This window comes from Talpa occidentalis, unplaced genomic scaffold (assembly GCF_014898055.3).
Source record: "Talpa occidentalis isolate TD23 unplaced genomic scaffold, MPIMG_talOcc4v2.1 talOcc4.3, whole genome shotgun sequence".
NCBI lineage: Eukaryota > Metazoa > Chordata > Mammalia > Eulipotyphla > Talpidae > Talpa > Talpa occidentalis.
In genome coordinates, this window is record NW_023603184.1 from 147,750,124 (window position 1) to 147,766,862 (window position 16,739).

The window sequence follows — 16,739 nt, forward strand, 5'->3', positions numbered from 1 at the left end:
AAAATACAGTGAAGTGTACTTTGGCTAAGCAGTGAGAAGGATCTCGAGGCGCCTGAAGGGAGAGGCCATTTCAGGAGGTGGCTCTTCTGTTCCTGGTACTGGCCGAGGCTCTGCTGGAGACACTGGGGGATGCAGCACGGTGGGGTAGTGTATCCACTGATATTTTTAGACAGCATCGGTAGTTCATGGCTGATTTTCTGCATTGGAGTTACACAAATATGCAAATTTTTTGACTTCACCTTTACCTCTTCTGACTCATCAAGTGTGGAGGTGTGGCCTGTACATTTTTATAAGGTCTCTGGTGATGCTGCAGATTTGAACTCGCTCCGCTGCCTTATATGATCTAGATAGCACCTTCCAAGTGCACTCTTTCCTGTGGATAAAGAGTGCTCAACTTTGCCTCTTTAGACTCCCCCCCATCTTTCTTAGCTTCCTGCTTCACCCCTTCCCCACTCCAACATAGGTGCATTTTGAGAGAACTGTCCCTTCTACCTATCATGTTGATCAAAAATGTTAGAGATCATGGGCCTCCCCTGGTGGCACAGCGGTGGAGTGCTGGTCTGCGAAGCTGCCCGCAGCTTCTGCAGCAACTGTTTGATCCCCAGTTTGATCCCCGGCCGCCCGGTTCGATCCCCAGCTGCCAGTAAGGATCCCACATGGCACACAGACCTCTCCTGCCGCACCCACTGCTCCCCTCAGCAGTGTATTTCGTCATTCTGCCTGCTCTGTTTTCCGCTCTGGCTCTGGTGAATTCTGTCACCCTCCCGCGCTTCTGACTGTACCCAGTGTTTGTATAAATAAATAAATAAATCTTTAAAAAAAAATGTTAAAGATCATATACTCAGTACTGTAGTTCATTTGAAGAACTAGTCTGTTGGGCATTTTGTTTTCATCCATGTTCGTGTATTATTTTTGTGAAACATTTTAGGCCCAGTTAGATTTGGTTTCTTGCTATTTTTATTTATGTATTTTTCAGAACCATAAGACATCTCAAAATTATAGTGTATCTATTTTTTTTGGCCTAGAAGACTTAAGAAGGCTCTTAGAATAACCAGGCTTCAGAGAGCATGAAAATGCTCAGAATCCAGACTATATTCTAGGTTAGTCAGTAAGTTTAAGAGAAAAGAAAAAGTAGAATTATTTATTTAGAAAAGCTTAGTGCTGATGACTAGAAACTGCAGTCCAGTTACAAATGACTCCCTTGCACAGAAGACTTCGGGGAGCTGTGCCACCTCCCTCCCTTCAGAAGTCTCCTTCACTCACTCTTTCATTGGAAAGCAGCATACTATTTCCTTTATTGCCTCCTTGGGTTAAGCATTTAGTGACTCTTTGTTCACTTCTTCTTATGCCTGTATTTTTCGTGTACATGTCAATGCCAGATATAACAAATTTGCAATTCCAAAATGGTTGATCCAATAAAAGTGTATTGTGTGTATTTTAAGTTCTTTTAAACAATCTTAGATTTGGGTAATAATAAAAAATGTAAAAGAAGCAAACTGACTGGGAGAATAGTATGTACAAGGATTCAAAAAGAGACATTTAAGTTATAAGTTGTAAACGGGGTTGAAGGAGCCATGAATATTCTGGCTGTGTGCGAGACATTGCTCTCTCTTTCCACGTTTCTTCATGAACACTTTTGTCTTCCTGTTTTGTTAGCTTCCTTCTTCTTCAACGTGGGGCCAGCAGTCCAATACAACAGCATGTCAATCCCAGGCAACGCTGTCATTGGCTGAAATCCAAAAACTAGAAGAGGAACGAGAACGGCAGCTTCGAGAAGAGGTAAATTTTAGAAGTGAAAATGCTTCTAGTAAGACGATATTCCAGAATATCCATTGTGCATTTTGGATTAGTGGTTAGTAAAATTGTTAGTAAAATTGTCAAATTGCTGTTGTGTCTCTATTGGGTGATTATTATTAAACTCTTTAGCCTGTAATATGGTCGCTCTAGCAAATGTGAAGAATCTAATAGGAACAACATTAAGGTGAACATAATGTTCAATTACTTAAACATTCTTAGTGTAGCTCTTGAGAGGATAAGTCACAAATAAAAGTACATGAGACTTTCAAAATTGTGGGCAAATTCTGTGCAAATGCCCTTTTGTAAATTTGATTTTTAGAATGCAGAAGACATTTTTCTCTAGAGAATATTGAAGTTTCTGGCTAGCTCCGCGAAATGTAGAATATGACAGAAATAAAGTATCTCTGCTTGTAGTCTGTATTCTTTAGGTCATCATTTGGATAGAAAAGATAGACCGGAGTCAGAGAGGGGTGGAAAGGAAGACGACAGCTCATAACAGCAGAAAATGATTATGTCAAGTGGTTTGGTTCAGCGTGCCATTGCTGCTACGTTCATCCATCCACCCACCCACCCACAATGCATTTGCTGAGTGCCTGCTCACTCACAGGCTGGAAATGGTAGCTGAGTGTCAAACAGACAAAAGACCCAGCTTTCCTGCAACTTATTCTCTGATTGAAAGGGGATAGACAGTAAAAATCAAGTAAAACGTGTGGTATGTTAGAAGGTAAACGCCAGAGAGAAAAAAAGTAAGGGAGTAAAAGTGGTAGGTAGAGAGTGATCACCTGATTTTAAGGGGTGCCTTCTGAGAAGGAGCATGAGGTGGCAGTCTTGAAAGAGCTTTCTCTGGATATGACTTGAGCAGAGCAGTTGATTTGTTAGAGAATGTTTTTGGATCTGGGTGGTATGGGTCACTGACAGCCATGAGTATACACAGAGAAGTGGGAGTTGTCTGTACATATTCACCAGTGGGATAAAAAGTCTCTTCGCCTTAAAAATTGTCCTTTTTTTCTCTCTCTTTAAAAAAGAGAGACTAAACGTGCTGAAGTAAATTTTCTAAAAGGTTATCAACAAATTGATGCAAAACAGAGTGTATCTTCTACCTTCAAAGCTAGTAATTGTTCCAATAATTTTGGTATCCGTTGAATGAGGTACCAAATTCCTGTCCTCAGGGTTGGAATCACAGATCTTCCATCACTTTCGTCTGTTGGGAGTTAGTCATCACCTCATTGTGTTTTCATTTGATTCATTTTCTTTGAAGTATTGTTAAGTCTTCTTGTACTCTTCAAAAGGTACAAAATGCCACTCAGTAGACATTTCCCGTGTAGGGAACCGAAGATCGTTTTGTTCATTTTGTTTCATTCTCTCGCTCTGTCCCTCGCCCTCGCAGCGCGGGGCTGGGGGGTGGCCGCTGCGCAGCTGCTTCTTCTTTCCCAAACTGCTGTCTCTCGTTGCCCTTCTGGACTGACTTAGGTTTTCTCATACTTTCGCTGCTGTTTTCCATTTGTCTTTTCATTTCATTTTGGTACGGGGTATTTCCTCAATCTTGGCCTTTCAGTCCTTCTGTTGAATTTTTATGTATACTGTGTTAAATTTCTCTGAGTCCTTACCTTGTTCTCAGAGTGTATTCTTATGTAGCCTCTTACTCTTTCATTGAAAGCTGCCATCCTAATAACTACTTACTAATAACTTTTTTAAAAAAGCTAGCTCCCGCTTTCCCTCTTTCCACTGTATTTTGTTCGTTTGATTTGGTCTTTGGCTTCCATCTTAGAACCTTATGCCCAGTGTTTATGGATCCCCGGACTCTGTTCATATTTAGAATTCAGGCGCTAAACAGCTGATTGGGGGTTCTGGTATATGCAGCACTGTGGTGGACTGGACGCAGCAGTCTCTGGCTGGCTGGGCCGTAGGGAGAGTCCCCCATTAGTTGGTGTCTGTATTCTCATGTGCTAAAGTAGCCTCCCCATAGAGTAGCCCACCAGTCTGATTCACCTTTTCTAAAGAAGAAAGATTGAGTTTTCTGCTGGGGAGAGGGAGAGAGAGCCACTCAGCTGCCTGGGGGGAGCGAGGCAGTCTGGGATCTTACTGCTGATTTTTGTAGACTTAACAGCTGCTTGACTTCTGCCTGAGGTCCTCACACCTTAATACCTAAACTTTCTGTATGAATTTGCCTGTTTCTGAGCTTCCTTTTTTTAGGTTTCAACTTACTGGGTCTGTTACATTTTCCTGTTAGCATTTGTCTGCTTTCTAACTATTAAAATCTGCTTTCTTTGTCCTTACTGGGTTTATCTGTATTCTGTTATTTTGGTAAGGTTTTCGGAAGTAAACACATATATGTTTATGCATCATTTCTGTGTTTACCCAAGAGCCCTGCTTAATTTTAAAGACTTAATTCTCTGTCTTTTTATTCTTTTCTTAGTCCCTGTGGCAGATACATGTATCTTTCTCTGCAGCAAAGGAGTTAACCCTGTCAAGTATTTAATTTTATAGACATGTACTGTGTTATTTGTATTCTATTTCGTATACTAGATACTGCTAACTGTTGTCTTAAAAACCAGAGTCTGAGTTAGCTTCTGTTTCTGTGCACCAGCAAAGGCGCCAGCAAAGGGAATTGATGAAGGCTCTCCAGCAGCAGCAGCAGCAGCAGCAGCAGAAACTCTCAGGTTGGGGGAATGTCAGCAAACCCGCAGGTACTACAAAATCCCTTCTGGAGATACAACAGGAAGAAGCCAGGCAAATGCAGAAGCAGCAGCAGCAGCAGCAGCAGCACCAGCAGCAGCACCAGCAGCCAAGCAGAGCCCGGAGTAATGCGGTGGGCGTCCTCTCTTGCGTCCTCGCTGGCGCACTGCTCTTCTGAGTTGTTTTCTGACTTGGCTCTTTTTACCTTTTTAGTACTATTAACCCTGATCATTTGTTTCTTTTTCTTTAACAGCATTCCAACCTGCACACCAGCATTGGGAATTCAGTTTGGGGCTCTATAAATACTGGTCCCCCCAACCAGTGGGCATCTGACCTAGTCAGTATCTGGAGTAATGCTGACACTAAAAATTCCAACATGGGATTCTGGGATGATGCAGCGAAAGAGGTGGGACCTAGGAATTCAACAAATAAAAATAAAAACAACGCCAGTCTCAGGTAGGGTTCAAAGATGATTAAACCTTATGCTCCTTGGTGGGTTGGGGGAAAGGGATATTTGGATAGTGGGCAGTCAGGGAAGGAAAGAGGTTTGGTGCTTGTTTATTTTTATCTGTGTTTAAGCACATGAAGTCACAGTTTGGCGATTGATTTCTTCCCTGTGGAAACACATCTGTATCGTTACTGGGGCATCTCTTGCTCGGCACCTCTCCTTGCCTGTCACACTGTGACCACTTAGTAAATACTAGGGATAGTATGTGTCTGTTGTTGAACATTTCTCTAAGGAAGTCCTTAGATCTTAGCACTTGTTCCTGAATTTATAAGTTACTTTATACTCTAATGAGTATTATAAACACCTCTGTAATGGCCTTAAGCCTATTTATTTTTATGATAAATTGCATTTCACCTTCATCTTTCTTTCCTCAGTATACAGTGTTGTTGAATGAGCATGGGTTTTAGTGTTAAACATTTGAACACAATTCCCAGCACTACCACTTATTAGCTGTGTGACCTTGGGCAAGAGGGAACCTCTTTGAGCCTCAGTTCCCTCATCTGTAAAATGAAGATGACAACAGCTTCATGGGTGTGGTTGTAAAGAGTAAATAAATATGCGTGAAGTAGTTAGTAAAAGTGCCTGGCACATAGTCATTTACTTAATAAATGGTAGTGTTGTCAGATTGTTTCTTCTTGATTGAGGGCCAAGTAGATTATGAGTAGGACTCTAAGTGCCTGTCAGTTTATGGAGCACCTTTGCCAGGCACTGTGTCCTAGGCCTTTGTGCACAATAGTGTTACTCTTTGTTACTCAAAGACGTATGAGTACCATTTTACAGATGAGGAAACTGAGGCTTAGCAAAATTTTAAAACTTACTGAAGGACATATAGGAAGAATTGAATCACTTCTCTGAAAAGAAGCCCTGTATTCAGAACCGGAATGTCTTAGCTGAGGCTAGGTTTTAAGGGGATATTGAATAATCTCTTAAATCCAAATATTTGAATTTTTTTTTTTTTCTTTTTTGGAGCCAAGCATTGGATTATTGGACAACCATCCAGTGTTACCAAGACGTTATCTCTTTATGGTGTTTTAGTATAATCATATAGTAACAGTTTCTGGGAATATAATATCGCCCTATTGTTTTGCTTTAGTAAATCTGTAGGTGTGTCTAACCGGCAGAATAAGAAAGTAGAAGAAGAAGAAAAGTTGCTGAAGCTCTTTCAGGGAGTAAATAAAGCCCAAGATGGATTTACCCAGTGGTGTGAACAGATGCTTCATGCCCTTAATACGGCAAATAACTTGGATGGTAAGAATTGGGGAGGGAACCCAGCATGTGGAATGGCAGAGCAGGACCCACAAAGAGGCTGGCAAATTGGATTGATGGGGCAATCCTTAGGAGGTGAAATCTTAGGGAGGTCAAGTCCCTCAGCAACCATAAGAACTTGACTCCTTAGGATCGTGGTATTGCTTGTGAAAAAAGTCCTGTAATACTGTACTCCAGCAGGTTATCAGTAGTTGCTGAAAGTAAATACTATGCAGGCTGTCCTACGATGCACAGGACAGAGGAGTTCATAGTTCCATGCTGCTCATTTGGGGGGGGGACATTGCTAGCTGGACAAAGTCCAAAGGAAGGTGGCAGTTATCATGGTGGGGCCAAAGGTCAGCTTGGGCTAGAGAAGCCTGAGGTGATGTGAGATCTTCCCCTTCCTGCCTTTGGGGCAGGGGTAGAAATCAAGTGGCAGCATAAAATTAGGATGAAATTAGGACTATAGAAGTGTACATTTTCAGTGCCGTGTAACATCAGTCGTTAGTTGTTCACAAAGGGAATTAGCTGCCTAGTGAGGAGTGAACCCATCCCCAAATACTGAATAGAGACTGGTCAGGTTGGCATGGGAGGGGTCCCCCTAACTGATAGGCTGAGTTGAACTAGTCCCCCTCTGATGTCTCATTTAAAACCAAGGATCTTTTGAAAACAGAGCAGTGAATGAATTGAAGGATTCCTTTGCAGCATTGCAACAGTACCTGGTCTGAAAGAGCCAGAGAAAACAATAGAAATAATAGTGATAACTACCATCCATTAAGCATATACCATGTGCTAGGCACTTTTAGGGATTAACATGTTATCACAGTTACTTTTATTTTCGCATTAGTAAAAGTAATCAAGATGCCTTTACTATGTATGTGATATTATACCCATTTTATAAATTAGGGAATGGAGGCTCAGAATGGTTAAGTAACTCATCAAGGTCACACAGCCAGCAAATTTCAGAGTCAGGTTCTAAACCCATGTCTGTCTAACTCTGATACTTTTGCTTTTCTCCTATACCACACTGCTTGCATGCTTCATTTGATTTCTAAACATGCAATATTTCAGTGAAGTGAAAGTTCCAGAAGAGTATGACTGTATCATCAGTATCCTAACACTTAATAAATACTGGTTGAACTTAGGAAAAGAAAGAATGATTCCCCTAATTACTTCTGTCTTGGGCAAGCAATTTTTTTTTTCAATTAACATAACATTTAGTTTCTACCAACATAACAATTAGTGAAAATAAACACGCGTGATCTATCTGTGTCAGACCCTAGGCTTTCAGTTTTTTGGGCATTACAGTTGTAGTGGGATTTTTCATTTCTACACATTAGTTTAAAGAATTTTTAGCACAATAGCTGTATACCTTTCACATTTCATCACTAATATCTGTATTAGGTGTGGCAGTATATTAAAAACTGAAACTGGTTTTTGGTTGTGATTTCATTGTTTCTTTATGTCTTCTCCCTGCAGTTCCCACATTTGTTTCTTTCCTGAAAGAAGTAGAATCTCCTTATGAGGTCCATGATTATATTAGGGCCTATTTAGGGGATACCTCTGAGGCCAAGGAGTTTGCCAAGCAGTTCCTCGAGCGCCGTGCCAAACAGAAAGTCAGCCAGAGGCAGCAGCAGCAGCAGCAGCAACAGCAGCAGCAGCAGCAGCAACAGCAGCAACAGCAGCAACAGCAGCAGCAGGTATGAGGCACCAGAGTGAGTGCAGCGCCCCTCTGAGCTTTAATACCTTGAAATGGAGGGCAGCCAGAAAAATGCAAGTTAAAGCAGAGGTACCATTTTTGTATATTAGATGACTAGAGCTGCTTAATAATGTGGTAGATTTGCTGTTTTCACATTATATATCCAGAGACCTTCGTGAATTTTCCAAGTAGCAGATGCAGCTACTCATTCCTGTAGGCACACCAGACCTGTCTTTCTTGGTTCGTATATTGCCTCAGTCAAATTGTAAATGTCAGGTTGGCTCCAGACCCATAAATCTAGTTTTGAATAGTTAGAAGCTATTAAGTCTCCAGTGCTCCATTGCTCAGGAACCTCTGCACCCACTGCACCCAGTGCTGATAGCACCACCGCATGCCAGGCATTTCATCTGCTGTTGATGGGAATGAACACCATCAGTTCTGGTCATTTTCAGTAGTTAATGTTCTATAAAGTTACCACCAGCAAACACTGAATCAGCAAATACTCAACCATTGCTCCTTGGGAAAATAAAGGGTTAGGGTCCTATGTGTGACCCTAAGGGTCCTGTGAGAGTGAAAGGGCCCTCTCTTACAATATTTTTTAAGCCGATCAACATGTAATCTTGTTTTATGTGTGTTTCTATTTAAGGATGTGTTTCTTTGGTATATTGAATTCATGTGCAGCAATACTGTAATCCCAACACTTGTGTTTCCTCCATAAAGTGAAACTTACCCAACACACATTTTCCCCGTAAAGTAGATTTCAGCCTTTTGTGCTTAGGAACAATAGACCACCTTAATTCTTGGGCCAGTGAAATCACCCCCAAAAGGCACAAAAATGTGGAAGACATCATAGTAACTCAAAAACTCAAAAAGATGGTGGTTTGCACCATGAGAGCTGAGGCAAGAAGGTAGAGTATTGACTGTTCTCCCTCAGCTACCCTTCTCGCCATCAATACACATGAAGGTCCAGAGTGACTAGCGCACTGCAGGTATTGATTTGGGGCCTACGAATAAACCTAGCAAGTGAGTGAGTTTGCACACATGGAATCTGGGAATAACAAGGCTTGATTGTGCAAGTTTTCTGAAAGACAGTTTGGCACGGCTCATGGAGAAGCTTCAGAATATCCGTGCTCTTTAATCCCATAATTTGTGTATCAGGGAGAGAGAATGTTGGTATAGGTAATGCTTCTGGGATATGTTAGATATGGTGACGTGTACAGGTGGCATTTAAAATCCATTTGTGTAGATGGGCTAAGGACCAAATGAGCAGCGTGAAAGATGAAAACATGAAGATTTTTTTAGAAAAAATGCTTTACGGGTTCAAAAGAGTAGACATCATAGAGCAATGCAGAAGCCTCTCAGTATTTGTAAAGTGGCCATCTCTGTGCAGAAATGGAAAGGAGGAGGGGTGTGCACATGTGTGCATGCTTGTGGGTGGCTTGACGTCCTTCCACAGCGCTTTCTCCACTCCTCCTGCTGCCCGTCCCCAGCCTTCAACTCGCTCATAGAATTAGCATGAATGGTTGGTGGGCTCATTGCTTAAGCATTCAGTAGAAGTTGTCTGGCTAATATTTTGGCACCACATCCCTTCCGAGATCGCAGCTAGGAATAAAGTACATTTATTTGGTGATGTGCTGCTAGATAGTGTGCAGCCTGTCCTCCCTGTCCTGGGGCCCAGAGGACTCGTCTGCTTTGGGTAGGCAAGCAGTGTAAACTGTCAGGACACAGAGGTCAATTTGTGATTATTTGCTGTATAGGAAGTTCAAACTTAATGTCCTTGATGGGCTCTTGGAAGCTGACTGTCAGTGAAATAACATAATGAAGCCAGTTTTACCATAGGCTAATTGAGATAAACAACAGTTAAGTTCCTGTGGCATATGCTGGCCCAAACAAACATCATTAGACTTCTAAGTAAAGCCCGTAAGCATTCATTCATTCACTTTTCAGCCACTTTTCACCTCATCAGGTACTGACCCTGAGCAGAGCCATTAATGAAGACTTTAAGTGTATTTAAATTCCTAGTGGCTGGTACAGACGTGTGTGCCAGAGCAGCATTGGCAACCATGCTGCACCACAGTGCAGACAGTCCCTGTGGAGGCACAGAGCTGAAATAGGGCTTCTGAGCAGGTGGCAGGGGTTGGGGGTGGGGAGTGGTAGCTTGGTGGCTGCCTTAGTTTCACTATTACCAGGGTCCTGATAGGCTTGCTGTTTTTAAAGACATCAATAAGGTAAGGGCACATTAACCGTTCAACCGTTTACTTAGGCTGGGCCAGGCCGCTATCCATGTGTGACCTCAGTTGCGCCATCTTGTTTCACAGGACTCTGTGTGGGGTATGAACCACAGTGCACTCCATTCAGTATTTCAGACCAATCAAAGCAACAACCAACAATCCAACTTTGAGGCCGTGCAAAGTGGGAAGAAGAAGAAAAAGCAGAAGATGGTCCGAGCAGATCCCAGTTTACTAGGTGGGTATAGGCCTGCAGTCATGGCTGGGAGGGGCGGAGTGCAGACTACAGCAGTTGTTCATCATGTAAGCCCCATAGTGGGATGTTTTTCATAAAGGGAAATATTTCTGATACAACGTCAGTCTCTTTAACCAATTAAAAATAAGTAGTTGGTGTTTACTAGGCATCTCACTACAAGAGCTGAGCTCCATGTGCTATAGGGAGTAAGAAAAGTAACAACTACTACTGATGGCGTTTTAAATTTTAAGTCCTTGTTTCATATTAGTATGAATGTCCCTGGCAGACCTTTCAGTTTTGTTGGAAGATAATGCTAAGGGAGAATAGTAAAAGTTGTGTAAAATACTGAATGTTGGTATGTGTGGAAGCAGACCAAAAATCCAATCAGGTGTGGAATGAAAAGAACCAATACTAACTGATAGCCACTGTGTGTATCATGTGATTCTTAGGATTACTCTACATTAGTTGTTCCAGTGTTACTCCACATTAGTTGTCCCGGTTTTACTCTACGTTAGTTGTTCCAGTTTTACTAGTGAGTAAACCAAGGCGTACAGGGTTTAGAACATTTTCTAGAGTCACATTGCTGCTCAGCAGTAGGCTGGGATTTCAGAGCAGGCCTGTTTGCTTTCCATTCTTCTGCTTCACCAGCCCTTTTTGTTCAGCATTGAGGACCATTGTCTTCATGATAAGCAGCTTCATAGAAAAGGGGACACCTGAATTGGGGTTTGGATAGACTGACTAGAAGGATTGGGAATGGTGTTTCTAGATAGTAAATAGCATTTGTAAAGCTGATGGTTTGCATGTATTTCTTAAATTGGCCTAGTAGCCTCACAGACAATGATAAAATTAAAATTGTCTTATTTGTGGATGTGCCATAGGCTGTTGTAAAACCAGCTGTCTGGCATAGAATGATTATACTGGCAAAGATGGCAAGTGGGGCATTGGCCCACTCAGGAGGCCGACCACTTGGGAGCACAGCATAGACCAGGTGAAAGATACTGGTGGCCTGGAGTAGAGCTTTAGTGGTGGAGGTGGGGAGGAGTTAGATGAACTTCAGAAATTGAGGAGATAAAGTTGGCTGGACATGGCTGGAGTGTGGGTAGCGTTGGCCTCTGCTACCATGATGAGCTCTGGAGAACGGAGCGGAGCCATCGTGCGGCCGTGCCCATGCTAGGTTGGTGGGGTGCGAGCAGTGGAGGCGTCAGAGGAGACTCACATGAAAGAGCTGATGGCACAGGGGTGGGTTGGAGCCTGAGGCCGCCTGTGGAGGCTTCAGGCTTGCTTCAGAGGCCTCCTGTCTGGGGGAGAACAAAGGGTCTGTAATAAAACCTTAGCTTGGAGGATTGCCCTGTGGGGCTGGAGCTTGAACACGAGCTTTGGGAACACAGAACTGTTGAATTGTGAATTGTTTCCTTCTGCCTGTCTCGGAAGTTTATGTTAAGGATGGATGAAACGGTCAAAAAATTGGATCCATTTTGGCAAAAATAGGTGACTATAGATTTTAAAATGTTCCTTAAATTCTAGTTGTAGGTAGGCTGTCAGGGAAGACGCATCCTTTGACATGAGGTGAAGCTCTCTGCATTCAGGATTTGATCGGACTCCATCTCCTATTACAGAGCTAAGAAAGGAAGGGACCTAAAATCCCCTGTCAGGGCAACGAGAGATAGGTTATTCTAGGAATGGAGTTTAAAGAAAACATCTTGAAAGGCAAGAAAAATAATAAATAGAGGGTAAGTAAAACTGTTCAACAATATATTGAAGAAACTCACATGGGTGGGCTCTTAGACAATTTAATGAAAATTACTTGTCAGCTAAACCTTCCTCTTGTGCTTGTGTCTGCATCTTACCTACTTATTTACTTATTAGTTTTAATCTATAGGCCTTTTTGATTTGCAGATTGAAAAAAATTAAAGATACCCATCAGTTAGGAGTTAATGTGTACAGGATGGGAAAACTGTTTCTGGTTTGACCCAAAGGTATCATTTGAAAAACAGTGCTTGATCAGAGGAGGACTTTGGTTCTAAAACAAACTCTCAAGAGGGAGCCCAGCCTCATTTTGACAATTATACCTTCCCCTGGACACTGGTGTCTCCCTGCAGCCTTTGCAGCTGCCACCGTGACCCCCTCCTGGCCTTGCGGTTGAGAAGTGTGCTCAGGGCATCTCCCCAGCACGCTCCCCTGGCACGAGCGGCCTCTCAGGCCTTCAGAGAGACGGTCCGTTGTTCTGAACCAGACAAGCTGCGTCTGTGGGGGCTTCCGTTTTCTTTTGCAAAGTTTCGGGCTTCTTGTTGCCCCAGAATGTTCCCTTGTGCGCCCCACCCCACCCCTTAATTTTTTAAAGACAGGTAAGTAAGACTACGTCTGCTGAAAGTTTAGCTCAGGAATCAACATTATGAGTAATTAATTTTTTGCCCCAGGTTTTTCATTCCTGTCTTTGCCTGATTAAAATTAATGTAGTTTGTTTTTATTAATTTCTACTTCTATTAAAAACAACTCACTGTTTTTGTCACACTTAGTCTGTTGTTGAGATATTTGTGAAGTGAAAATAAAACCTGTCTCAGGATAGAGTAATGGCTCTTTTCATAGATCTTTTTGGTCTTTAGGTTTTTATATTTACATAATTAAACCGTTATTTTAAAATGAACACTAAGCCTTTCATTATTTTTAAGGGAAGAACGTTGTGGATTATGGAAACACAGATGATGGGTAGAATTCAGGTTGGGGTTTGGAGCTCTCACCTCTTCCAATATTTAGGCCTTGGAAGCGGCTTGTACCACAGCTCCCTTAACAAATAGGCATATTTCTTTTTCAGATCATGGTTTTTTTTAGTCAAGAATATAATTAACTTGTTTTTATTATGTAAAATATTTTTGCTTATTATTGGTACCTTTAAAATATGTATTTGAAAATTGAAAATTAAAGAACAAAAAGGAAGGGACAGAAAACTCAAATAATATCAATATCCCCTGTTAGACTGGCAAGTATTGCCTGTTTCCTTTTTTGACACTCCAATAGCAGCTAAAACAGTTTGAGATTTTATTTAAGATGGATGAACTGAAAGTTTTTGGGGAGTAACTTCCAAAAAGAGGCACTATTAATATTTTCATTTTTTTAATCAGTCTCTGATTATGGCCTTCACTGAAAAATTCCACCCATGTGGCTAATGGTAGGTAGTTGTGAGCACTGCTTGCTGCTGACATTGGAAAAGTTAGTGCTGCTTTTGCTAGAACAGATTCCATTTTGGTTAACTGGAACCCTACCCTTTGCATCTCAGTCTACTAAAATAATTTAATCTTTTTATGCTGTCTACTGGGTGATAGAACATCGAAGGATCTATGGGTCTTGTAATGGGGAGACCTGAGACCGCCTACTCCTGAAGAGCAAAAGCTTTGGCCAGAGCTTTCATAGTTTTTGATGCAGTGGGGAGGGGCATGTATTCCCAATAGTGAGTGGAACTGACTTAGTGTTACTCCCACTGAGACTCCGCAGTCATGTGCTCAGGTAGTTACAAAGTATTTGATGCTTGATGTTCTGTTCTCCCCCAACCCTCCTTTCTTTGAAGGTATCCCTTCCGAAGAACTTTCCCCCTGGGCCCACCAGGTCTGGCCTGAACACACACTTAGACCTAGGTTCCTGTCAGGGTTCTGTAAGGTGATGGTTTTCAGTCCATTTTTAAGTAGCTGAGGGAAGGTTTTTCACCCCCACCTCCTAATTAAATCACACCAGAACCCTGAGAACCAAAGCAAATAACAATAAAAAAGGGCAGAAAATCACTGCTCTGACCTTTATCCTTCTTTTTTGTCCCTCCCTTTAGTGCCCCTGTGACATGCCCCAAAGCCAGAGACGTGCCTGGCGTTGGAGCTGCGTGGCCGTCTGCACGTGGTGACTCATTGCCAATCTTTCCCTGCAGGGTTTTCGGTCAACGCTTCGTCAGAACGGCTCAATATGGGTGAAATCGAGACTTTGGATGACTACTGAGCACCCTCCGGTGGACTGGCCCTCCCTCTCCTCTGCTGACCATGGAGTCTCCACTTCGGACACAACACTTACTCACCATTTCCTCTCTTGTCACTCTGCAACAAATCACAGAACCATCATCTCAGGCTTTTTCTTCTAGCCCTTTGTGTCCAAGATCCTTTAGACCATTTGGCTGGTGAACATCTCAGACCGTAGATGAGTGGACCAGACCCTGTGTCTTGGGGGTGGCAGTTGGGCTTACTCCCCAACAAGCTGATTTTGGGCAGCACGTGTTTACTGTGCCGTGATTTCATCTGCTATCTCCAGAAAGTGTGTTGGGATCTGCCAATAGCAATTTACTTTCTCTTGTCACTTTTTTCTTTCTTTTTAAAAAATTCTTCTTTCCCCCCACATACCCCACTTAAGGGCCAGGGGTCTAACTGGTGCAATCATGAAGAGAGTTAATGGTAATAGACATCGGCCAGCTGCAAAACGCCCAGGGACGGTGCCTGGAGTGTCCAGCAGAGACAGTCAGAACCCTCCCCTCCGGAGGTGCATGCCACTGCTAACTTTGGGGTTGCATCAGAGGCCCTGAGTGGGGCGGGTTTAGATCGGATTGGTTGATGTACACGCCCTGGCCTGTTCTTTCTGAGCATCCTTTCAGAGAAAGGATTGTGCTCTCCTTCAGTAGGTAGTGACGGTCAAGCAAGCTGACGTATCCCTGGCAATCTCCAGCCTGATTGGACAAAGGAAACCCTGTGGCCTGGGAGAGGGACTTACTCTTGATTTTTCTTTCTTACAAAAACTGCTTTTTCCCATAAATATTTTTACTTCAGAGGACTAGGACCAGTTTGTTTTGGGCCTTTCTGCTGAAAATTTGTCTCGTTTAAGAGGCAGCTAGGATCTTTACCATATGTATGAATTTGTATAATTTCATTTTGGATAGGGATAAACTTTTGCTTCTGATAAAAGCCCAGAATTTCATCTGGTTCCTCAGAGCATTGTGTGTGTGTGTTGCTGTGGCCCTGAAAAGGTTTTGTTTAAAGATTCCAGAATGGAAGTTTGCTTGCCTTTCCTGAAAAGAGAACATATAAAACCTCACCATCTCTAAGACCTTCTTCATCCATGGAACCACTATACAGGAGAAAGCAGTGGGATGGTGGGATGGGAAGGACGGGAGAGAGAAGCCTGCCTCTGGCTTCTAGTGGCCTCAGCACTACCCCTTCACTTCAAATAGAAATGTATTCAAGCCCTATTTATAAACAGATCCCCTCCCTCCCTTCACCAGCCCCCACAGAACAGCGCCTGGAGTGCCAATCACTCTGGTCTGGAGCCATTGGGCAGCCATCCCCGTGCAGGAAGTGCTGGGGCCAGGGGCCTCCTAGGCAGACTCTGCCCCTTCTTCCTTGTCATTGCCTGGAGAAGGCTGGCGCTGCTCCGAGAGCAGTGTGAGTGTGGACGGCTATATTTGGTTTCTGTTTTTACTCTTTGGATCAGCATTCTCCCTGTCCCTTCCTGCCTCCCTCCTAAACATGTACAATAACTATACAGAGACTGCTATCAACGTGTATATAGTTTTTGGATCAAATAGCATGAGGAGATGGGAACCATTAAAAATTGGGACTCCTGCTCTCCTTTGCTTTGTAAATTCAAAAGTGGGGGGTGGGCAAGAGGGATAGTTAAAATGTTTACAAAACTTTAATCTCCCTTGGAAATTTTGCCAGTGTGGAGGAAAATAAAAAGAACTTAAATAAAACCTGGTGGTGGTCTGAGTGCACCTCTGTACTCAACTCTGTCAAGGCTGAGTTTTGCACTAAATGGTTCTCTTGGCTCTGTGGAAACACTCCTGCCACGCAAGCGCCGGTGGGGGGGTGGGGGGGCAGCGCGGCTTTCTCTGCCAGGCTGTGGGACGCCGGCTTGTGTATTTGAGAGCGTAGAGGTCAACATAAACATGGGTACGTCTGACCAGATGTCTTTCTTCCTTTGCCTGTTCCTTTCTGCTGACCTGTGGCTTGTCCACTGCCCTCACGCCACAGCCATACGCCCAGACCGTGCCCCTCCAGAGCCTGCCCACACCTTCCAGACTAGACTACGGCGTGCTTGTTCCGGGGAAATGCATAAAAAATGAATACACAAGCGTTTGGGAGTGTGGTAAGCAGATTAGAGGGAGCAAAGTCATTTTAGTTGTGGAACATTCCAGTTTGCTGAAGCAGAGGCTGGCTTCTGCCTGGGGAATTTCCCACTTGGTGGCAAGGAACCACTCTGCTGGGAATGTCTGGCTGCTCCTGTGCCGCTCACCACCTCATCTGCCCGCTCGTTCACGTCCAGCCGCCGTGTTCCTAGCCCGTTCTATAAACTCATTTCCAGATTATTTCAGCGCTCCCTCACTTCTAA

General features: G+C 43.2%; 1 protein-coding gene across 2 annotated transcripts in view; it reads left to right on the plus strand.

Moving 5' to 3' along the window:
• Positions 1 to 16,120, plus strand: part of GIGYF2 (GRB10 interacting GYF protein 2) — a 123,377-nt gene extending 107,257 nt beyond the window's left edge. For both annotated transcript variants that reach the window (XM_037524237.2, XM_054700170.1), the window contains 7 exons: positions 1,657 to 1,779; positions 4,385 to 4,606; positions 4,727 to 4,929; positions 6,075 to 6,229; positions 7,706 to 7,926; positions 10,244 to 10,391; positions 14,299 to 16,120. In XM_037524237.2, coding sequence (XP_037380134.1) covers positions 1,657 to 1,779; positions 4,385 to 4,606; positions 4,727 to 4,929; positions 6,075 to 6,229; positions 7,706 to 7,926; positions 10,244 to 10,391; positions 14,299 to 14,366 — 1,140 coding nt within the window. In that variant the 3' untranslated portion in view covers positions 14,367 to 16,120. The remainder of the gene's footprint in view (positions 1 to 1,656; positions 1,780 to 4,384; positions 4,607 to 4,726; positions 4,930 to 6,074; positions 6,230 to 7,705; positions 7,927 to 10,243; positions 10,392 to 14,298) is intronic.
• Positions 16,121 to 16,739: the final 619 nt, after the last annotated feature.